The sequence below is a fragment of the Argiope bruennichi genome, chromosome X2, assembly GCF_947563725.1.
Source record: "Argiope bruennichi chromosome X2, qqArgBrue1.1, whole genome shotgun sequence".
Classification (NCBI taxonomy): Eukaryota; Metazoa; Arthropoda; class Arachnida; order Araneae; family Araneidae; genus Argiope; species Argiope bruennichi.
The window spans coordinates 51,759,720-51,785,188 of NC_079163.1; the positions used below are offsets into that span (position 1 = coordinate 51,759,720).

Sequence of the window (25,469 nt, forward strand, 5' to 3'; positions counted from 1 at the left end):
AAGTAATTAAGTTTTCTATTTCATTTTAATTAAAAAATATGTTTCATATTAAGTTAAAATTAATGTCAGACGTGAAACAATACAAAATCTGTTAAAACAAGAAAAAAATTAAAGTATCTTTAAAGTTGAAGGATCTGTGGTGAGGATTCATTAACAGATAACAGGAGCTTATGAATAGTTTTTCCGGTATTGATTGGATTCCTAATCGTTTGCAATGAAATCGCCAAAAGTGGGGGCCCTGGAAATTAGACAATGATCAAAGATTGTATGCCACTCACGTGCATGAGCGTCTCTCTTGCGCCTCTTCAACTCCCGACCCAACCAATCAGCATCGTCGCTGTCGTCAGCATCCGAAGGCAATAAAAAGATTGCGGGTCACTTGGACTCTCTGCTACTTCGACCGCCAACTGACACCACGGGACTCACCACAAGGTAAGTCAAGCATATTGCTGTCACTTAAACTTCCAAAAAATGATCGTAAACCCCAAATTCCGAAGAAAAAATATTAAATTATAAGAATCTGAATTTGTCATTATTTGGCATTTTACAGAATTCATAAATAAGCTTTTATCAAATAAACTTCTCGATTTTTATTCTCTTGAGGTCAGCTTAATTTACTTACATTATAAGCTCATAATTCTTTCTAAGTAGATTTTTTAGAAGAAAGGGACTAATGATTTAATAGAGAAATCGCATTACTTGGAAAATCCTTTACTTATTACATCGTTATAAAATTTATCTACATGTTTTAATCGAAAATATCTTTCTTGAAATTGCTTCACCCTGCAAAATTAATATAGAACTGTTTTTATATAATATCACTCTATGAAAATATATTATTCGATGAATATTTATTTCTTATAAACAAATAAGAATATTGAAAGGAAATTTGTTTGCAGTTTTAAATTTTCATCCTTAAAAATACCCAATAAGAATTTCTATGAGAAAGAGATCTTGAAATATGGAACAATAAAATTCTATTTGAAAACCATATCCCATTTTTTTTCTTTAAAATACCGTTCATATTCTGAGTTAATTTGTTATTTTAGAGAATCTAAAGAAATGGATGTTGTAAACATATTCATCATATATATTATTATATATATTATATTAAGAAATCTGAAGAAAGTATTATAAGAGCTCCGTATGCAACAGGTGGATTCTGATAATCGATAACGAGTACTCTAACTTCCCATTGGCTGAATTCCTGGTTCTGTACAGACATTTTAAACAGGATAAACAGGATTTTTTTTCAGTCAAAGCTTCCAAGATGTCGTTTATTTTGAGCATAATATTGAGATATTAAATCCAAGTAACATATTTTAGAATTTGAAAAAATACAAGTGCAATATAGAGGAAATATTTTTCAAGATATTTACTTACAGCTCATTTTGGAAAATGACTTGCATTATTAAGTCATTTGAACTTAAACACCTTAAATATTTTTTAAAAAAATAGCACGCCTCTGTAATTATTAAAAATAATAATAAAATGTCACCGAAATAAATAATGGTATTAAAAAATGAATAGCTGTCATTACATAGCAAATACTAGGTCTGATTTGCAGGAAGGGAGAAAAATAGAAGATTATTTTGTATTTTTTTATGGGGCACCAACAAACATTTTGAAATAAAGTTAAACTATCGGAGCTTTATTAGAAATTTCATATTAAAATTTAATTTCAAAACATCGGGTTTATTTTCAATAAATAACGAAGAATCAGTTTTAATTTAATATTCAGAGTTTTGTTACTTATTTAGCTAAAAGTAGAATAATCTGAAAACAAAAGTTACTTAGCTATTGAGAGAGATTTAGAAAAAACGGGTGCAGGAAATGAGATTAATTAACGGATGCAGGAAAAAATGAGATATTAATGCTCAACATTTTGTGATGGTCAGCATATATTTAAATTGCAAGAAACAAAGCATATGAATTTTAGAAAATATAAATTGAAAGTGAAGTGGTGGAAATTTTCCGTAAATTTGAAAAAGCATAACTCTTTTTACAATATATCCTACTTAAATAATAATAAGTTATACCTTTATAGTTATATACCTTTCATATTCATTTTTCATTAGATTCAAGAAATATACTCTCCCCGAAATCAAAATTACATTGTTAGCAAAATTGATTTTTAATTATTGCTTAATTATCCTTTCCTATTATTACCTTGTAAATAAGGACTCGTTTTAATAGTTCCACTGCTTAAATTTTTTTTTACGGACATATTACCGTCTACCAATTATGTAATTCATTTGAAGCGCTTAGCAAGCGTTGACCAATTATGTAATGCATTTGAAGCGTAACTATTAGAAGCATTTGACACCTGTTATTAGATACTTTATGATAAAATATTTTATATATTGGTTGACCTTCAACATAGCTGCATGATTTGTTACTTAATGAAACAGGATTTGAAATCCTTCGTATCCATTCCAGCCTGAAGACGGAAACATTTACCTATCTAATTTTTGACAACGCATGCGCCCTATTTGAATAACTTTTATCTTTCTGCGAGTAAGCGGTGCTGCATCTCTGCATTTCAAGAGGAATCACGATTCCTGAATATTACAAGACACTTTTATATTTAAATTTTCAAAGATAGGATATCCAATGAGTGTTTTACATAAGTATAAAATTGCGGTCAACTATTATGAAACTAGCCTTCCTCTCAAATTCTTTGATTTTGTTGTGTCTCTAATTTTCTTCCTCGATTTAGGTTTTCAGTAGAAAATTCGAAATATTTTTGATTATTTTAGTAGATTAATTAATAAGTAGAAAAAACAAATGAGATAGAAAATTGAAAGTCAAAATATGAAGAAATAAAAATACAGAGAGATGTGTACAAAATAAAAATGATCCCATGTCAGTGCTCAGATATTTTGAATCAGAATTACTTTAATTAAACCTGCGCCTTTCTAAGTCGTATTGTTTATTAATACGATTATCTGCTACTAATTTTTTAAATAAAATTATCAAAATTTATTTTATTATTGTATGATTATGTTTCTTATTTCTTTTATGACTTATTCGTTTAAATATGTATGAATTACCGAAACATTAGGCACAGTAAAATGTGGTATATTAACACAATTCACTTGAAAATATCATGTTAATTCTAAATATTATTAAAACTCTAAAAATTATAAAGATTATAAAGCATTTTAAAGTCTTTATATTTTAAAAATAAATATTATATTAAGTTTAATTTGCCAATTTTTTCTTTTAATGTGATGAAGTTACGAACTCTCCCCTTTAATATACTTCTCTGAAAACAAATTTCGGCTATTTCTTATTTATAGTGTTTTTATTTATAGAATTTTCAATATTCAAATATTATATCGGAAAGATAAAAAGTAAAAGATCAGAAATTTGGAAACTATTTTCCTGCCAGTCTTTACTGGAATTAAATATTAATAAAATAAAAATTTTGTTCGAAAAATCATAGTCATTACTGTTAAGATGAACATTAGGTAAACTAAGGGAAATCAATTGTATTGGTAAAATTACGTACAATGAAAGCAGAAGATTGTAAACAGAATCTTTAATGAAAAATGAAAATAATTCCAAATATATTTCGAGTAAGAATGTCTTGAATCAATTTGACATAATCTTTTAGAAATCACAAAGATTTACAATATATAAGTAAGTTTGCGTCTTTTAATATCAAAAATAATTTAAATATGGAGTTTTTTTACAATTTATCATCACTATTTATTCATTTATCATCACTATTTATTCATTTATCATCATTACAATTATTATACAATTATCATCATTATTATTCTATTTTTATGTATTTTTTAAATAAATTGATCGAGTTTAAATAATGCGTATCATATTGGTATAAAATCTTTCAAAAAGGATTGCCACTTGTAACACTACTTTGATTGATTAATGACAAAATACAGAAATAATATTAGACCGAAAAATGAAGCATTAGCATCCAACTACTCAGATAGGTTATTTAATTATCCTAGATCGTCATAATTTCTTAAATTCCTTTTAACTACGATGGAGAATTTTTATTGGTGCATAATCCTGTGGTGTTTTCCAAAGTTATTATATCCTATATTACAATTTAAGAAGAATAATTTATGCTCAACTTTCATTTCTTGATATATAACTTTATACACGTTACATAACATTTCGAATGGTAGGGCGAAATTCGCCTACTTAAAATTGACCTTATTAAAAATCAAGTACCGAAAACTTTCTTTGATGTGAATCTTTATTTTATTTCTAATGTTTTTTATGAGCAGAATCTTTAAGATGTCTTGCAGTTATGATTTTATTTTAAAATTTTGGAGCTTTGATTTTTCATTTTATTGTGTTAGAAAGCTTTTTCCTCGAAGGTGCGACGCAAAATCTAATTTTTAAGCAAAACTCTTTGAGAAATCTACACTGTTTCTATCGTTTATCTCTACTGTTCCAAGATACAAAGCCAAAATACAGTTCATCAAAAAGTCTCCGAAAGCTACTCATTACATTAGAACAAATTATTAGGCATTAAAGATTAAAATGTTTATTTTCTTAGAAAAATGATCGCTATAATTGTACGTAATGTGTTTTATTGAAGCCATCCTTATCCATATTAAATAATTCGGATAATGATAATCAAGCAAACCTCGCATGAAACCAATATTTCAAATAATAAATTACAATTTCGAATACAAGTTAAAAATTTCTAGAATAAATTACTTCGTATACATATATATTTTGATATTACACTGAAAATATCGATGAAAGGAATGAACAGATGAAGTAAAGTCGCATAAAAAAATGAAAGTTTCATTTTTTGATTTATTTCTGTTTTTAATCGTGATAAAGTCAGGTATATTCAATAGTGTAAAATCGTATTATATTTCGTTATATTTCTGCATTATACAAATCAAATATATGAAATTTTTTATACTTCAAAATATTATCTTTTAATTTCAATTAGTTATTTAATTCATATCTTGAAATTACTCAATGGAAACAAGCAGAATTTTGATGCCAATTAATAAAGAAAAAACAGAAACATCTGAACTAAATTTCAGCAATTTATTTCAATAATTTCGAAGATATGCAATGAAATTCCAAATGACTTAGTATTCTGCCATTTTCATACAATTTTTTTAGGGGTAGGGAGGGGAAAAATTATTCCGAAAGAAAATTGCACCGACTCAAAATTAAAACTTGTACTTTTTCTGACGATACCAATTTTATTTTTGTGCAATTTCTTTATCAATTACTATGCATTCTTTAGAAAATCTTAGGCAGACAATTTTTAAATAAGAAAGTTTAAAGCTTTATGATAAGTTAAGCCGCACTTTTTGTTTGTTATAAGCTTAAGCATGAAAACTGAATTTTATTGATAAAGGAAAAGTAACCACATAACTTTTTCAGAAATGGAAAGGAATGATGTGAAAAGATAGGCAAATGAAAAGGCGTATAAACAAAATTTTAATAAACAGCTTTAATTATCATGAATTTGATGCTGTAATTGTAAAGTAATTTAAAAGCAATAATTTAAAGTTTTTAAAAATAATCCTGATTTATAACTGCATAGTATTGAAAGTAATAATTAAATTTTAAAATTAAACATTAATGAAAAAAAAAAAAAAAAAAAAAAACGGAAATTGCAGATGGAACACTCATTTTTTCCCATTTCTGTTTCTGTTAATTTTGGACTTTTGTCTTATTCGATTGAAATTTCAATTTTATTTTCAATAAAAGTGCTTTATGTTTTCAAGATAATTTAGGTTTCAAAGAAACAGAATATCAATAGAGACAGAAAGAAGTGCTCAAAAGCATATGAATTCGAGAATGACGCACTTAGCAGACGTACTCGTTCCTTGGAATCACCCCAATCTGACCCTCTCATTATCCATTCCCCATCCTCTAACCGTGGTATATTCCCAGATGCGTCATTTATTGGAAAATGACAACGAAGGAAAAAAAAAAAAAAAAAAAAATGTTACCGCGCATACTCTCAAAGTAAAGTCCCCTTCTTAATAATAATGACTATGGAAGAAAATTTGCTAATTTTAGAAAGGTGGAAAATAACACATAAGTGAAGTTTTGCATCGTGTGAAAAAATATTTTATCTGTACAAAAATTATAACATTAGGACATGTGACGAAACGGCATTTAAATGAGAAACACCTATGATGCACAAATAAATGAGTATTACTGTACATTTAATTCAGTAATCCATGTTGCAAAAACTATTGAATTTGAAAAGTTACTACCAATAAAAAAAGGAAATAAGAATTAATGTGATGTATATTGAGACAATATAAGCATTTTGCGAGGCTAGGTTTTAGATTGAAAAGCACATTTGATTTGACAGACAACTAACATCATTTATCGCACCATGACAAATGCGATATTTAAGTAATGATCTCAAGCCAATCAGTTCATAAAACAATCAAAACGAAGAATCAGCCTCTGTGAAAATAAGACTTTCTTTCACCCTAGATGACAAAACATTCATCTAACAGACAGTTTTGTGAATTCGAGATTTCCTGTTCCTCTTATTCACTGTATTTTCGTAATTTGTAACATTTTTTTAATTGAAATGTTTAAAAACTTCACATAAGTTACGCTAATACGCTAATTTGTTTCAAATAAATAAAGGAATTATTGATTATACTTGTTTTTCAATTCGCAGTCTATGAGTCGTATGATCAGTTACAAAGTAACCCTAATTTAAGTTCAGTTATCTGTGTTAATTAAGATCACTCTTAAAGCTTTACATTTGATTACAAATAAGTTATTGAACATTTGATTTTAAGAAACGATATCTCAAAAATTCACTGTTTTTCGCTAGATAGGGCAGAAAGAAAAGGTTGCCAAATATTCAAGTTTTAAAAATTTCTTATGAGAGATTCAATCTTCCTTAAACAATTGCTTGGCAGTTTATCCTACACTGCGCAACGGTTCAGAAGTATACTACCCTTTTTGAATTTTTCCAATTAATTTTGAGTAACTGAGTAATAATTTTGAGTAATTACTCACTTATTATAATTTAGATTTAACGAAGAAAAGTTTTTTGGTACAAAAATTTTGTATAAATAATTAATTTTTAATTAATCAACTTTAATTCAAAATTAAGCTCAAAATCTGAATTTTTAATTATTTTCTTCTGGATTGACTCCGCAGATTTATACGGATTTTCTTAATTTTTATTTAAAAATGAACAATGGTACTGTGTATGCTTCAGTCAAATGTTTGTAGTTTTTTTTCTCATTTTTCAATCAAAATAAATATTTCAACAATCATTTTTTTTATTTACGTAACTTATTTGATAATTTGAAGATCCTAGAAAAACTGCACAGATTTCTGTAAGAATGTAAATAATTTTATTGAGCAAATACGATCTATCCACACTCTTCTGAAGAGAATAGAGGTTATAGTTTTCTGTACATTAATCGTACGTACACAATACATTGATTATAGGCATATATTTTTTTGAAACGGTCTCCTGTCGTATCTGACTCCTGTCTTTCTCTTGATGTTTTTTTTAACTTGTGAATTAATGACATTTAAATTAATCAACAGCCTTAATTTCATAGAATTAAGAACTTGTGTATAAGTAGAAAAAATATTTTCATAACTCCGAATAGATGATTAGCATTAATATATTCCTGTTCAGAGCACTACGTTTCAGAAAATGGGAAAAAGAAATGTCTGGTAAAATTGATTATATTCTACCTAAGAATTCTATGATGTATACATTGATTAAATTGAATATGGATGTTTATATTGCTAATATATGCTGTAACTCTGCACCATTACAAACATAATTAATTTGAATAAAAAATGGAGCTGAATTATGATTAAAACAAAGTTTGCTGAAGCTAATTTTGTTGATAATACATCACCCATTTTCTTTTAGCGTTCAGATTCGGAATTTGTATTTTTAAGTGGGATAAAGAATTTAAAAATATATTCAGTGCTATACCAAAAGTTTTTTAAAACCAAAATTCTGTTTCTCTCCTTTTTTTCTGGTATGCGAAATATACAAGGCATTATAAACGCCAAAAAAAAAAAAAAAAAAAAAAAAAATTCAGCCTCAATATTTAGATGAAAGTTCAATTTTCAGACCTCGGCAAGTCAGATTTTTCTTTTTTTATTCTGGAATTATGTCTGTCTGTCAATCTGTCGGTGAGCTAGAGACATGGGATTTTGTAAATCTTCTTTATAGCAAGTAATTGCACGTTTCTTTTAAAGATTCCAGCAAATTTGTGATTGTAGATTTCTATGAAATTTTGGACGAAGTATGTTTTCAGGAAGTTTTCCCGTTCATTTGTCTATGTTCATGACAACAAGGTACCTTAAAATGCAAATAGCTAGTAGATGAAAATTAGTATTTAGTTTTATGATTAGAATTATAGATCTTCGCCAGATTTTGAATCATGTCCCTCAAAGAAGTGAACCTTTGTCAGTTTTAATGTCTGTATGTGTGTATGTCTGTATGGAACACAATAATTCAAAAACGCAATGATTTAGAGAAATGAAATTTGGTATGTGATTATATTACACAAAATATTGCTCCGTATCAAATTTTGGACCTAAACATTGAAAAAGCAATTTTGCGATAGTTTGATTTTAATCTCCCAACATATTTTATGATTGAAAAAATGTAATAAACGTGAGTATAATTGAACAACAAGAACAACAAAAACACTTACCAGAAAAATTTTAAACTTTGGTTATATGAGACAATCGCAGGTATTGTGACTAATTGATTGAAGTTTTGCCACAGAAATCCACTATTTGACTATAATTTTTAGCTTGAATGTTACTTTTTGGTCGAAGTTTAACTGTTATTTTTTTGTCATTTCAGATGATGAACTCCCGTTTTGGCGGTTCTCCCTTAGGTGGGAGGAAACGGGAAGTTGCAGTAGCGGACTCTGGAGCAGCGAGACCAGAGATCCAGCAGAAGACGATGTGTGGACAAGTTAGAAAGCTGCTAGACTTTATCAGGTTAGAATTTATTCTATGAAACATAATCTATATAACAGAAGAGATAATTGACTAACAAGGCGGGTTATAAAATATACGCCCCAAAATCTTTGAGATTTTTCTGATTTAATAATGAAGTTAGTTTTAAAACATGTTCGTTTGTTAGTTTTAATATCAATGCATGCATGATATTCCATCCCACGAAACTGTAACACGTCTTATAGTCAGTGATAATTCAAGTTAGATTTTATGAATAACCAATCATAACTGTGGTTATTAATCGCTTTAAGACCAGATAATTTTTTACTATCCTATGTATACATATACATGCTATTAAAATACCAAATAAAAAACTCCATAAAATGGCTAATTAGCTTTATGTAAAAAAGTTTTTATTTTGAACCAAAAACATTCGTAACGAGAAAACTGATTTTTGATGTTTAAAATTAAATTCTACTTAGATATATAAACTACTAAATGTGAATTAGAATTATTTAAATGATAGTTTAATTAACCATAACAAGACAGCTTGTAGCGTTCAACACGCTTTTAAATGAATTGTCTCTGATTTTAATAAAATAATATTTTGAACAGTTTTACTTAGCATGTTTGCAATGCATCTGGTTTTTAAATATTAAATAGAGTTTATAATTAATAGTATTTAAAATAGAGATGTCTGTTAGCTTTTCTTTTCACCCTAAAATTTTAAACAAACTTTTCCCTAATTTTAATAATAATTTTCGTTTGAATTTAGCAATTCAATGACATATTCATATTTTCAAAAATGCAAAAATAAGGAAATGCCTTAAATTGAACTTTTTGAAATTAAAATTTTTTTATAGTTTTGTTTGTGACATATAATAGTTTTGAATTTTGTTTTAATTTGCTTTTAAAGAATGAAATATATACTGACATTTTTATTTGTTAACAATTATAAAAATTTATTCCAATTAAATGAAAGGCTTTTATGAGATAGATATATGGTGAAAAGTATTTCTGTAGGATTTGAAGGAAAAGAAAATGATAGCTGAAATGGAAACATTCCCGAAATTATCCACTCTTACCGGTTATGGCAACACTGGCGTGACATAAGAAGAATAATGAAATTAATGCTTTTTCTCAATTTTTTTTTATCGAACTCTATAAGCTGTTTTTAATATTCAGTATATTAAACAATGTTTTATAAAATTCTTTATGAATTTTAAACTCCAAAAACAAATAAACAAACAGTTATCAATTAAATAATCTGAGTTTTATTATAATATTAACTATTTGATTCCTCCACCAGCGAAATTTTCTATCAATGGTGCGATGTGGAATCTATGATTGTATCTTTATTCTGCCACGTTTCAAAGTTCCGAATATGTTTGTTTAGAAGTAGTCCAAAGCTAAAACAAGCTGATCTAACAAATCAAATCAAATATGTAGTTTAATTTCTATTTAACTAGGATACTTTCCAACTTTTAGATTCTAAGTTTAAGGAATAAGTATATAGTATAAGGATTAAATTTTAAGCATAAGTTATAAGGAATAAATTTTAAGTATAAGTTAAGGAATAATTTTTTTTTCATGTTCCGTGCTCTCACGACATGAACTCGATTAAATATGACCTATTAGCGTAATCATATCTGTATTGGAAACACTATGCTTGCCTAAAGATTGAGTAATCAAAGTGAATTTCGTCCTTGAGGTCAAAAAAGTTTACAGAGTATTCTCTCTAATCGTGAACTTTGGACGTGGTTGGAGTAAATAAATGTATTTGCGAAATAAAAATAAGGCCACTTTTTTTTTATACAGTCCTACTGTATTTAATATAATTTTGTTTGAATCACTAAGATTTTAAACAAAAAACAACAACAACAATATGTTCCACTCTCTTGCGATCCAAACTGACTGAGTTATAAAACTTTGAATTTCATTATTTTATGTCAATCAACGGCCTCTTGAGAAAGCAACGCACATTGATTGGTGGATCTTTCGCAAAGGGGCCATTGAATTTATTTGAAAAGGGGCCTAAAATTATCTAAAATATGTATATTCAAATCTTGATTATTGGGTCAGTTTTTGTCACAGAAGTATGGAATTTTTTTGTATTGTAGAACGACAATATAAAATTTAGATATTGTTATCTTTCAGCGGTATGTTTATTGACTCAAACAGATAAGATCTGATACATTTCTTCATTTAGAATATTTTTCCACTCGGACGTACAGAACGATTTTTAATTGTTTAAAAATTAACTGTTGGGATATTATTAGAATTGATACCTTGTATGTAAGTTCATTTTGTTTCTATTTTCTCTCGCTGTTTATGAGTTTTTAGATTATATTTTGCATGTTTATCTTTTATTCGTATAGTTAAAAGTAACCAATACATTTTGTTAGAAATTTTTAATATTCTCGCGTCTTTAATAGTTACCCATATTTAAGTTTCAATTTATATCCTGTGCAATTCCAATTTTCCAATATTCAAGAATAAAATCTGTGGTCTAAGTAGGGTTTCTAAATGACGTTATTCTAGCCATAAAGCTTAACATTAGTGCAATTAAAAGAATAAAAGGAAAATGTGTGATTTTCGTATATATAAAACCTGTCGTGGCAAAAATTTTAAATAAAATAATTTCTTTTGAATTTCTCCTCTTTCTGTGTTACCTAATTAATTTAGCGTCAACTGAACGAAGATTTTGTGATTGTACCATATCTCAGGCAAATGAATTTATGTATATATTAATACACATTTTTATTATTATTCTAATGTGATGAAATGTGATGATTTTATGTTCATTTATATTTATATGAAATCAGACCCACGGGATTCAGTAGGTCTGATTTATAAAACGCAAACCACAAATAAAGATTATCACTCAGTATAAAGAATAATATTTTGATTACCAAAATATAAATTAGCATAAATTTCGAATTTCGTAAACCTTTTTTTCAGGGTTTTTTTGTTATGATTTTTAAAAATTTCTCGACATTCTTTCAAGCAAAAAATTGATAAGAGATGCTTTCTCTAAAAAAAAAAAAAAAAAAAAAAAAAAAATTACATTTTTGCCTATCAAACATACTATTTTCATACTGGTAATAAGTATATATGCATGGCATCTTAAAATACTATGGAATTACATCTCAAGTCATTCTGATGACAGTCCTTGTCTTGAAATTTCGCTTAATGAAAACTCCGCCCATCGACGAAAAATGCTGTTGATTCGATTACTTGGAGCGAAGGCGTGGCGATGCGCAACTCAAGATGAGCACAATGTAGCAGAATTCTTCTCTAAGTTTTATTGATGAAGTTCGAAGGAATGAACCTGGTGAACAACTCTCTCTAGGATTTGTTGTGAAGTTCAAGATCGTGGGCGTTGCTTTCTTTTAAGGACCAATGAATAAGTCTTCTTTTAAAACTTAAAGAGGCACCCGATAATGACGTAGGTATGATTTCATGAATGAAAAGAATTTTCTTCATAAATTCCATACCGAACAGATGATGAACGATGATAAGAATCTATAGTATGAGTATTTAATTGTCCATGACGTCATTTTCCTTCTAACCAATGACAAAGCTGATTCCAGCTCAGAGCATGGAACTTGCGTTGTTTGCCCAACTCCTATCACTAGGATTATTGATTTTTATATTCGATATATAGAACATTATTTGACGCTCTATATTTTGAATAGATATTAGATATATTAAAGCAAATTTTTGTCTTACGGAAGCTTTGCATATTTTTATGAACATATAGAAACAGTATAAATATAATTCAAAGTATACACACACACGCATGCACGTACACACACACACACTCACACATATATTTGAAAATCACCCTAACGATGCTTGCTAATTAAATAAAATTAATCACTGTAGAGCGCAACTATTCATTTTCTAGTGTTAGAGCATTAGGGGTGTTTTGCTAAAAATGACTATTTAAGTCAGATGACTCAATAAAAATTCAGACATTGCAATTTCACCAAATGTATACACATTGGCCCAAACAGCTCACAATACAGTTTAATCGATTATTTTTAAAGGATATCATCTCTGTTAAGGTAACTTATACTGATATTTTTTAATTATTAAAACGAATTAAATTAAATATTTAAAAATGCATATACATGTATTTTTTTATACTCTTGCAGGATGCAAAGATAAAAAAAATGCTTCCGTTTTCTAAAAAAAATTATTTTTCTAAGAATATTCTTCCGTCAAGTCCATTTCATTTCCTCTTTAACTTCGCAAAGTATTTTTATAAAATCTCTGATAAAAAACAAATATAATAGAAAATCCTTACTAGATTTACATACACCAGATTAGAGCTGACAATTGTCTAGAAGCCCTGCAGATCTAGAAAACTCCGATTCAGATTCTGCTTTCAGATTTATTTTCGCAGTATTTTTAAAGAAGTATATATTATAAGACTCGTGTACTGAAACTTATACATTAAAATCAAGTTTCATTTAAAATTTGGAACATTATTCATGAAAGATTTTTATTTTCCAAATTTCTCTCTAACGTCATTTCAAATGCCGACTTACAGATTTGAAGATTTTATATTTTTTCACAAGGAATTCAGTTTAGATATGCGTACAGTTTTGAGATAACAGATTTTGATGAATTGGAATTATTGTCATTCGTTGTACAGGAAGGGGGGAGGGACTTATGTACCAGGTGTCAAGCTGTTGGCTTTGGGAAATGAAGGTAGCAGGTTCGAACCTGAAACCACCGAAAACCTATCGTGTAAGAGATCAGTTGCACGCAAAATTCGTTGAAACCAAACGTCCTCTCGTTAGTGTGGTGCGGAAGCTTGGAGAGTGTGGCACCAGCTTAAATGTCTTCCTCCCCCCCCCTACCGACCACATTTGAAAAATCGCGGTCCATCTCGAAATGGCCCTAGAGTTGCTTTAAAAATGGGATATTAATATAACTAAGCTAAATTGAACTGGAGAGGGGAAAGAATTTTTCCAACAATCTTGCCAGTTTCTCTTAGAGTTCTGCCTTTCTTCCTAAGATTATCTTCCTTTCTTCAGAAGTAATCTCATTTTCGTTCAAATCCATTTTAATTAGACCTCAATTACTCTTTTGAAAGTTCTGAAATAGCAATATTTTCAGTTTACTTAGTGAGCTTAAATAAATGTTTGCAATAGAATCGAAGTTTAATGTACATTGAATAGGACTGAAGTTTAATGTTTGCTTAGAAGCTCTGGATTTTGAAATTATTTTCGAAAATTGCTAATAATTCAATAAAATGTAATTCCTCGGCGTTCCTAAAAAATTACTGCATTTAGCAAGGTACCAATGCTGCAAACAGAAAGAGAAGAAATTATTCTTAATTCTGAAAAGAGTCATACTTGAAACAGTGCAATGCATATTTTTAAAAGCTACAAATTCGAGAGAATATTAAATAATGCTTTAGCGTTTTCTTGAAATTTAACACTTTAACCATCATACTTACATCTAATTACAGCTTTTTAAATTTACAAGTTGAAGTCAGATAATTCAAAGACACTAGATAACGATATAAAAATTTAACATAATCTACAAACACCCTATTCTATGGAATTTTGATTGAATCGATAGTACAGCATATTCCTTATATAAAAGCTGTCATCTAACTATATGGCAGAGAAAATACACTCTGAAGATATTTGCAATAGCCCCATCAAAATTAAACACGCTCCGCAGAAAGGCAAAACTGAATGACAGTCGTCTTGATAGCAATAAGGCGGAAGCTAGGATTGAGCCCTAATGACCATCATCGTCCACGATACAATCCCTTCTGTAGGAGGTACATCCAGTCAATAACAGAAAGTAACTCAGCCTCAAATCGTTACTATTCCCACAAGAGAAGCCAGAACCGACTACTGTCCTGGAAGTTTCTCACCCCATGTTTAGGGTACTTCCTGATAAGGAAAATATTTGCAGTAAAAATAAACATTATTTTCATTATTAATTAAATCTAAAAATGGATTAACAAATGAATGTAAGAAAGCTATCAAATTTTAACCTTGCATCAAATATTCTTGTGGTATCAAAAAATTATTTTTCTCTTTGAGAAGATATTTTACACAGAAAAAATTAATTACAAATAACATATAAGTATAATTGTAATTCACAGTAATAGAATTAAAGCTAGATTAATTATTTTCGCACTGAATTGTATCGAATTTATCTTCAGAATTGAAATTTCTTCATCGATGATAGAATTTTAACGCAAAAATTTTCACTGCAAAAGCTGACTCAATGTTCTCGTGCTTCTATTTTCTTTTTAGCTACTATAATGAAAGTTTAAACAAAAAAATTATATATTCGCCTACAAAAGTGATAAAGTTATCTCTTAAATCTCTGTCAGTAATAAGTGTATTACTGATAGGAAATTATCGATGCACCAGTGCACCATCAGGGCATTACTGATAGAAATTTTAAGCATTAATACGTAGTGATACGAAATGACACCACAAGTGCAAAGTAAATTCGGATTATATTGATTATTGCATAATCAGCTATTCTTAGAGACCTTTGCAAATTAAATTTTCAAAATATTTTTAAAAATTGTGATTTCATTTTTTTATATATAAATAGTTTAAAGAATTTACCTTTTAAAAATTTAAATTTTTGTTATTTTCCATTAATTACGAAATAAATAATCTGACTCATTTAAGATTTTTGAGTGACAATGCATTAATGAAGTGAAATTAAAAATGATAACTAGATGTTAAATTTTCTTTTAAATAGTCAATAGAAAAAAAAATAAGGCAACAAAATTTTATCTTAAATTCTTATTTAAGTGATCGAAATTAATCTTAACAAAATATTCAGTAACCTTTCATGGAAAATCTACCTGAAGAATTTAGTTACCCATGGTGCGAAATGAAACACGAAAAATTTCTAGCAACAGTGGAGAAAAAAACTCCCCAAAAATTTCAATTTATAAGCAAATAAAAACTCTGACGCTTTTATTTCTCATATAAGTTGTGCGTGATTTATATAAAGAAAAACTGAATAATTTTCTATTTCAAAATAATTATCATCATAAACTGATAAATCATAAATTTATTTTAAAATTGAAATTAGAAATAATTTGGAAAGATTATAGTGTGTCCAAGTGAAATTTTGAAGATTTTGCTTCAAATATAAGATTACTATATTTTTGGAGATGTCTTAGTCACTCAAGTTTCCTCAATCTTAACTGTAAATATATGAAAAACAATAAATTAATAATATTAATATATAATATTGAATGCAATTGATAAAGCAGCTTAAGTATATTGTCATTATAAAAGTGATAAATTACTTAAAATTTGTAACCTTTAAAGATGCTGGTAGGCGCTTTTCCTCGCGAAGATCTATGCAAGGCCAAACTGCGGCATACAGAGGTTAATAAAACTATTTTCTTATGATTCAATTGTTATCAAATTAAGGCAAGATAAATATCATTTCTGTTTATTTAGGTGTTTAACAATGCTAGTAAGATCTTCTGAACAGCTGGAAAGAGTCACTTCAGAACACATCATTCCAAAAACAACAATGCAGAGAATAATGTAGTGAAATCACTGCCATTAATTTAGCATTCGTAGACTAGATAGACAGTTACATTCCGATCATGATTAGCGTATAGGGTTAACAACTGGGCGCCACTTCAGCTAGATTCACATCTTTTTCTTTTCCTTCAGAAATACAATTTGCACAGAAAAATGTTGCTGTAATCGAGATGGAGCCTCAATTGTTAAAATGTTTTCAAAGGGAAAATATGAATTCTTTGCAGAAGATTATTAGTCACAATTTTCTATAAATGTGTGGTGTGTGTTTTTAGTAATTCTTTGGTTGATTCTATTTTATACATTAGTGTGCTAAATGATGACTGATATATTCAGTTAGTTTTGAATAGCATCATGTCTTAACTGCCATTGCCATGATGGTCATTTATAGTATTTCTATAGAAGTAGTCGTTACAGTAATCAGACGGTGCTTTTCCTTACTATACGCCAGTTATAAAATCATGACAGGATTCTTAATTTCTTGATAGATGGATTGTTTTACAAGTACCTGTTGAATTTCCCATTACATTACCTGATTTAACACATGTTCACTCTTATTTATCGGACTACTTATTCTTTTCTGTGTGATAACACTCTTGTAGACAGTGCAGAGCAATTTCAAGACGATTTCAAAATGTCTGCCTTGATGTCATAAGTAATGAATTGAATCGCGTGCATACAAGCATTTTAGAAAAATACAATTTCGTATAGGTTTCGAAGGTGTTCATATGGAACAAATTTGTTAAACACTTTAATTAATGTTTCATTTAATTTAATGACGGTTAGTAAATGCATTAAGAATCTGCTCTTTTAATAACCTTTTATGATATGTATATTATCCTTGAAAAAAAACAACGAATTACTCGTTCAAGCACCAGTCTGAGATGTGGGAAAATGGCTTAAATCTATAAATTTGCCTTTTAATGTCTGAACAAATTTTATAGACAGAAAAATAAATTTTTTTGTCTTGCTGCTGGATGAGAGAAAAGAAATAATTTTATTCAGTGACCCTTTTTCGCTAAGGGGTACGTATAAAAATTAAATATTTTTCCAATTTTTTTTTTTTTTTTTCCTTAATCTCTTCAGGGACAAAAGTATTTTCAAACATTTGGGTACATTATTTGATTAAATTTTGAAACTAGAAGTATGTGTCTAGTTAAAGAAATAAACGAGTATTCCACTTTTGGGGGGCATCCTGTATACAGTCGAATTTCTATTAGTCGAAAGCATAAATAAGTCGTTGAATATAAATTTCTATATGTGGAAATTGCGATAAATAGAAATACATATTGCAAATTCTTCTCATTTTATCCCCTTCCCGATAGTAAATTTTTTGCTTGATATGTCGTTTTTTAAAATTATCGAGGCACAAGTGTTGGCTTGAATTTGGAAGTTCTCGAATTCGTAGCATATTTTGTCGCTTTATTCTTAACTTTCAGCTCAATATTCGAAATACAGAGATTTGCAATATATGGAGTTTTGACTGTATATTTATGTACATGTTATATTATTTGTATTATGTAATATCGGTGCATGAATTTATTCAGAGTAATAGACCATTGGTATTACCCTATTGAAAATGAAGTTAGTATAATTTTTTATTACTTTTGAATTATACATGTAATGAATCCCGTTAAGTCATTTTTTAATTTATTCACATGCGCATGTAATAAAATTAGACAAATATGCTGAAGGAACTGTTGAATATAATGCACATACGTCGCTATCCTGTTGCAGTCATTTTAATTCATAAACATTTGACTGCCATTTCGATGGAAGAACAATAATAATATTCGATTTATTTAATTGGTGTAGAACATTTGAAATAAAATTTATAAAACAATCAGTCTCTTTTTTAAATAGTATCTATCAAAATTAATGAGGCTCTAAAAGTTTTACAAACGTAAGAATTATAGTTTGCATATTCTCTCAAAGATTTCTTTTGTTAAAAAATATAAATATATTGAATACTCTCCTTCAGAACTAACGAGAAACTAATAGCTTTTTTTGTTTAAGTCCTAGTATTCTAAATCTAGATTTTAATCAATACAATAATACTCTTTTTTTACCCTTTTAGTCAGTTTAACCAAGGCTAGGCGAGGAATAAATAATAGTGGTCATAATAATGATGATAATAAAACAAGGTTGTTGGAGGAAGCGTCGTAAATTTGCATCCGTTGGAGAAAGTATGCGGGTCAGACGCATTCTTGGGTGGCTGGGATAGAGAGTGGGACATCTCCAGCGAATTGGAAAGGACGTGGAAAATGAACTCGGGACGGGGACAGCATTCCTTGACTTTATAAAAGATCAGGCTCAATGCCTTTGACGAACATGACAGCTCCTTCCATCTATTCTCAGCTGCCTTAATTGAAAGGGATAGGCGCTTCGAGAAGGGGATTTTAATTACGTGCCCCGTTGCCAGGAGCAACCACGCTCCTGACGTCATCCAAAGCTGTTGGGAGGCTTTCATTCTTTCGATACCGATTTATTTTTCATATTTACTACTCTCTTTTCTGTCTCTCACTCCCTTCACTTTTTTTCCTTCTTCCCCCTCTTTTTGATGGTCCTCCCCACAAGTACCTACAATCGTTTTCATTTCACCTGATGCATTCGTATTCCACACACTCATATAGTCCATATTGTTCCTGTATGTTCCTGTATTTTTCTTATTTCTTTCGGGTTTTCTTTGTCTGCAAACGAGTGGGAGCTGGTCATTTTTCTTTTTATTTTTCTTATTCTTTTTTTAAAAAAGATTTTTTTTGGTCAGAGGTTAAAAATAATTTGTGTTTCGCCTTCTTTTATTCTTCTCCTGTTTTCTATGCATAAAGAGGGGATGCTAAGTTGTCTTTGTTTTTCGCGAGTCATACGTGGTTACGGAGATAGAAAAACCTTGTTAATTTTCTTCTGATTGAATAATTAAGCTACTTTTTACTCTCATTCTAAGGAATTGTGAATTAACTTAAAATAATATTAAATAATTTATTCCATTTTTTATATATTTATTTAAAAAAAAATCAGTTATTTAGTAGAGGAAGGCATAAAACACGGATTATCATCTACATTTGACAAAAAAAATAAATTTTAAAATCAGAAACTTGGATATTTGAAAAATTTCATTGCTAAACTTTTCAATGAATTGTTTACTTACTCTACATAATTTTTTCCCAGTAATTTGTGAAAAATCAACAATATATAAAAATACGTTTTTAAGTGTAAAATTTTAAATATCTAAATGGGTGTCAAGGATTAAGTATTTTAAATTTTTAAACATAAATGGGCAAAAAGCGGAAAAAAATATAATAAATTACTTTATTAATAGAAATATGATACATTTTAATATAATACACTTCAATGAAGCAACATTTATCATGAAAAAATATTAGAGCTAGATGGCAATCTCTAGAATGCTAATAAAAGATTACTGAATGCTAATTTTTACAAAAGCACTTTAACAAATTTCCATTAAAGTTAACTTCCACATTTTGAGTTAATCTATTCTTCACATAATAAGCATATGGTTTATACTTCTCATTCAAGCAAATTTCCGTTACAAAGTTCTTCATCTTCATTCAGAAAGTTTTTATTTCATAGATACTTAGTGTATGAGGTTTATCTTAAATATGGTAAAAGTTTTCGTCTGACTTTTATTAAAATCATTTTTTAATTGTTCTTTTCAGAATTCAGGAGACCGTTTTAAAGAAAAAGAGGCTGAATAATATTTTTTATTTGTCACCCAGCTAGTATTCCTCTATAATCCATTGGACATCTATCATCCTATATTCATCTATCATCCTATATTCATCTATCATCCTATATTCATCTGTCATCCGTATCCATTATTTTGGGAAATTATAAATATGAATCCAGAAATAAGAAAATGAATTGATTTTAGAGGAAAATAAACCTCAAGATGTGCCCTATTAGACCACATAAATATTTCAGAAATAAAATTTAAATATTAAAATAACCGGAAGAGAATGATTTACAGAAATGTACACATAAAAATGTTCCTTATAAAAGCATGGTGACAGCTACAACAAACAGATAGCACTAATATAATGGCAGCTTAAAAGAGATTTTTTCATTTTATTTCAATTAGGTTGCAATTCTTAATGGAGATTAAACCTATCCATTCCATTTCTGTTGGTTCTTCTAATATATTTATTACTGACTTCGAAATTATATATTTTGCGAATTTCAAAGAAGAAATGTAATCAAATAGACATTTTGCAGACGATTGAATTAGTCTTGATTGTTGTTCCTTAAACATTCTTGTAAAATTAAAATTTACTTTTCATAAATTATTTACAGAATTGTCAAATAATTTAGTAATTTCATTTCCAATTATTCTTACAGTTATTCTTTTATTCTTTTGGCAGTACAATTTATCATGGAATCTTATTGAATAGTTTGCCTTATCAATAAAAGTCGTAAAAAGGACAATTTTTTTATGTAAGAAATAATAAACCTATTGATAAATTCATGATTTTTTTTTTTTAGTACAGAATATTTTTCTGTTTTACCTCGAAAAATCATTCCATCTTTATTTTCTTTTTAGTTTAAACTTTTTGCAATTATTGATAATTTATTGATAAATTATTAGAATATTAAAGCAGAATTTCGCACTAGGTTTCAAATAAAAAACTACAGATAATGTAAATTTTTAAAAAAATGTGTTTAAATGTTTTCAGAGATCAGCTAGTTTGACTGAATATTTCCATTAAATCTCTTATGCATAAACTTCAGGTTCACGATTCTGAAAAGTAATTTTAAGCATAAAATTGTAATAAACATTAGAACCAGTATTTTTAATAACTTTACATTTGTTCCACTTATTGTGTAAATGAGCTTTAATGGAATCAAGTTCCTTGATATCGAAGTCATGGGACTTTGTTGTCTAACGTCAAATAATTGTCCAGGTAATCTATTTCCTATTCCACATCGTCTTTCGTGGTACAGTACATTAACTTTCTTATTTCTCACATAAACTGCTTAAGCAATAAATAAAATTTTACTTTTTCTTACAAAAGTAGAAGAAGGTTATGTATGATTGCATATTTGTTAAAATAATGAAACGGTTTAAATTTCTATGTAATGAAATATATTGTTGAAAATTATGCAAAAATGTATTTTTAAAAATTGAAGTCTTTAAAAAGATGACGTTTTGCATTTTCAAAAGGGGTGAAAATAATTTTTGTGATATAATATTTTAGAAATTTTAGCTGGAAGACGCCAAGAAATCTATTAATTTTTAAACACTGTTCCAAAATAGCTCTAGTTCAAACTGCCCAGGTAGTAGAGTGCTAATATACACGCTGACACGCCTTGTTAGTAGAGATTGAATTTTTTTTTAAAATTATAATCTCTGTTGAGTTAATGAACGGTGAAAGAAGATAAATCAAAATAGCATGAGATGGTATTTTCAATACATGAGTCACAAAATTAGGTTTAACTATTTTAGTGAATAAATTTACATGTTCGTATGATATATTTTAAGCATCCTATTTCATTTCCAATTTAGAATGCACTGAGAATCGTTCAAATTCTCCTTGTAACGCTAAAAGCATTTCTTTTTCTGTTTGAAGTAATTATTTATTTTTTTTAGATCTTTTTAAAAAATTTTGCTACTTATTATACTAAATTTTAATTAATTTATTTTTTATTATTTCTGAGGTTTTATATAATTTATTTGGTATTATTTTATATCTCCAGTTGATTTACCTGGTTTTATGAGCATTATTAGAGCAACTCTGATCTAAATAAAATTGCTATTACTTTCTAATTATAATATATTTAGTTAATTTTTTTATTTAATTATTCTGAAATTTCAATTCATTTTTAAAAATTAGCTCTTAAATGTGAATATCAGTGTGCAGAAGAGCATTTTATGTCTGAAATAGTAGAGTATACAGAACGATGTAGATAGATAAATTTCTTTCCGCATTTTCAAAATTAATGCATTTAATAACAGAAGATGCTCAAGAGGAAGCTTGAAAAGTGTTTTCGTCCAGCATTTAATTTTTTATTTTGCATTATAAGCTAATAAAATGCACTATACAACTTCAAAATTATGTAAGGAACAGCAACATAACAACTTTCTTTATGTAAACATTTTGGAAAAAATATAAACATTGTAAACAAAGGAACAAAACGCAAGACGCTAATGGCATGTACATCTGTTATGTATTGATAATAGAGTGGGGACACTCAGTTATCAACTGAGATTCCTCTACTAATGCAATCAACATATTCTGTTAATTAAAAGAAAACTACTCCTAATTTAATGTGATATTATCTTATTAAGTTAGATAGTGCTGTTTACAAACTTAATCAAACAAAAAAATTTAATGAAATAAATAATGCAAGCAGATCAGATTAGATCATCAATATATTTTGCTGTTCGTGAAAAATTTCTGCAAATGACATTTGTCAAAGATTACACCTAACACAATAATAAAATTTCTCAAAAGAAAAAATGGATTAGTATTACTTAAAGTGGTATTACTATGACACATAGCTACATCAGAGTTTTAGTGCCATGTTGTCAATCACCCTCAAATCAAATACATTTCAAGCATGACTTTTGAAATAAATTTCAAAAATGTGAAATTAACAGGCACTCAAATAATATTTGAAGAGTTACTATGGAAACTATGCGAATGATTGTCCTTTAAGATATGATTAGATTATAATAAAAGATTAATCAGACAATCATAAAGATTAGGAAAAATGTTTTCAGCTATTAGATAAATAATTTCCAATTCCTTTTTTTTTTCTTACATTTTTTTTGTGCAAAAAAATTATAATAAATAAATAAATAAATAAAATAAACTCTAGTTTTTAATGTGCATAATTTATCCTTTTTTTCGATATTTCTTTTGAAATAATATGCTGCCATAATGCACATAGAATCACATATCATCACCCGACGTAATGTCGTTCAATAACGGCTCTCTTAAGGACTTGGACTCTCTTAAGGAGTTGAGGGAAGTTCCCTCAAACTTGGAAAATAAAGCGAAAGTTGTACTGCTTCCTAACCTACCGATGGGATTTGAACTGACGAATGATCCGAGTCAACAGCTGACAGATTTCAACCATGTATGACCTTGATCATTCTAGTCTCTTTGTACTTCAGTCAATTGATAGCTTTGCTCTCGTTTTTTTAACTCGTCAGGAAAGCACGCTATGAATGGAAGGATTCTTTGCTCCCTCTTGATGCTATTGTGAGCGATGCCGGATTGCTTAAAGCTCCCTGTTTAATATGCCCTATTTTAAGTATGGTGAAGCTTCATGTTTTGGGTATACGTCTTAGTGACGAGTGACACTTTCATCAATTTTATATATTACATGTGCTTTTACTAGCCTGAAAATCCAAAATATAAATTTCAATTACCACAAACTTGGTTGTATTAAATAATCAAAAAACGCTGTTAACTAATACTGATATTCCTGTATTATATATTGCAGAAACTTTTACTACCCTGGAATCTCAAAATATTAGTTCCAGTTACCTCAACTTGGTTGCCTGAACTATTTATTGAAATTGAATAACCCTTTCGTTGGTTATTTATTTTTCACTAACAATAAAGTAGTCGAAAAACGCTATTTCTAAAACTAAAAAACTTGCAGTCTCACTGCCCAACTCTCGTCTGCCAATAATGGCGGGAAAGCATCACGTGATTAATGACGTAACGCAACATGGCGCCATACGGGATACGAGATCTGTCAGCGCTTCCCACACTAATAATGAATAAAATCATATTTTTACTCCTTAACTGTTTGTCTTCTTTACCATCTAATTAGATGACAACTTCTATTTTGGGAATTCCTATCGTAATGATTCAATTACCAGTTCATAGAACATTTGGATTATGTTAAAGTTTTATATCTAATTATAACATCTTAGAATGATGGAGTGTTAGTTTATCCGTTTCAGCAGCGATAGATCGATGTTTAAGGGTTTAATTAAAAAGAGAGTGTCATACATTAGAAATAAATATAATTTTAGTTTCCAATACATACCTTTGCTTAATATTAAATGAAATGAAGAGGATAAAAATGTTAATTAATTGTCTGATTTTCCCTTCCTTTTGATTCTGACATTAAGTCAACAGAATTTTAAATTCAAACTCAATAAATTTTATAAATATACAAAAATATTGTATTGATTTTGCTGATATGATGAATATTTATCATTCATTTTAGAAATCGGAAAAGTTATCCGAGTTATAAATGTTATCACATAATTTGGACTAAATATCAAAAAGCAATATTTAAATTAACTCGTAAGCTTTTCGTACCATAAAGCTTTTGATCATACAGTTTCAAAGTGAGATGGACATATGCAAATCATTGTACCTTCTTATTTCAGAAAAATCAGGCCGCATTCATGTAAATTTTCAGAGCAGATCTTAGCAATAATTATTTTCCTTCTCATCCAGGCTTTATCTTTAGTCTTAATTTTCACTTCCCGTATTTTCAATCAAACTTAAATATGGCCTGATTTATTCAGAGAAAACAATTCTGATGATTTACGTAGAACACACTATAGTACTAACATTTGTGTTTCATTGCTTAAATGGAAGGATATTAATGTTCTTTTGATGATTCATCACAATGTTTGAATGTCTAGAAAAATATACTTTTCTCTATAACATAACGCCAAGATATTTTTTTGGTGTCTTGTTACTTAAGAATTAAATTTTAATTTAAAATATTCTATCTATGATCAAAAAAGGTTATTAATCATAGCTAATTTAAACTCGCTAGTTTTGATTATAAAATTTCTAAAGCCGATGATCATTTGGAAGTTTTTGAACTTCAAATGTTATTCTGATTGTAAATAAAAGTAAAGGAAATGCGAATTTAAATCGCATTTCTCATATTCTCAAGTCAGTTTAGATCTCATGATCCTGATACGCTAATTATAGCATTAGAAGACTTAACTTGTTTCTCAAAGGTATCTATAATGTTAATTTA

General features: G+C 28.4%; 1 protein-coding gene across 1 annotated transcript in view; it reads left to right on the plus strand.

The window, feature by feature from the left end:
- The first annotated feature begins 362 nt into the window (after positions 1–362).
- LOC129960890 (aromatic-L-amino-acid decarboxylase-like) overlaps positions 363–25,469 on the plus strand; it is a 75,938-nt gene continuing 50,831 nt past the window's right edge. The window contains exons 1-2 of the mRNA XM_056074608.1: positions 363–432; positions 8,837–8,976. Of these exons, the coding sequence (XP_055930583.1) occupies positions 8,837–8,976 (140 nt within the window). The 5' untranslated portion in view covers positions 363–432. The remainder of the gene's footprint in view (positions 433–8,836; positions 8,977–25,469) is intronic.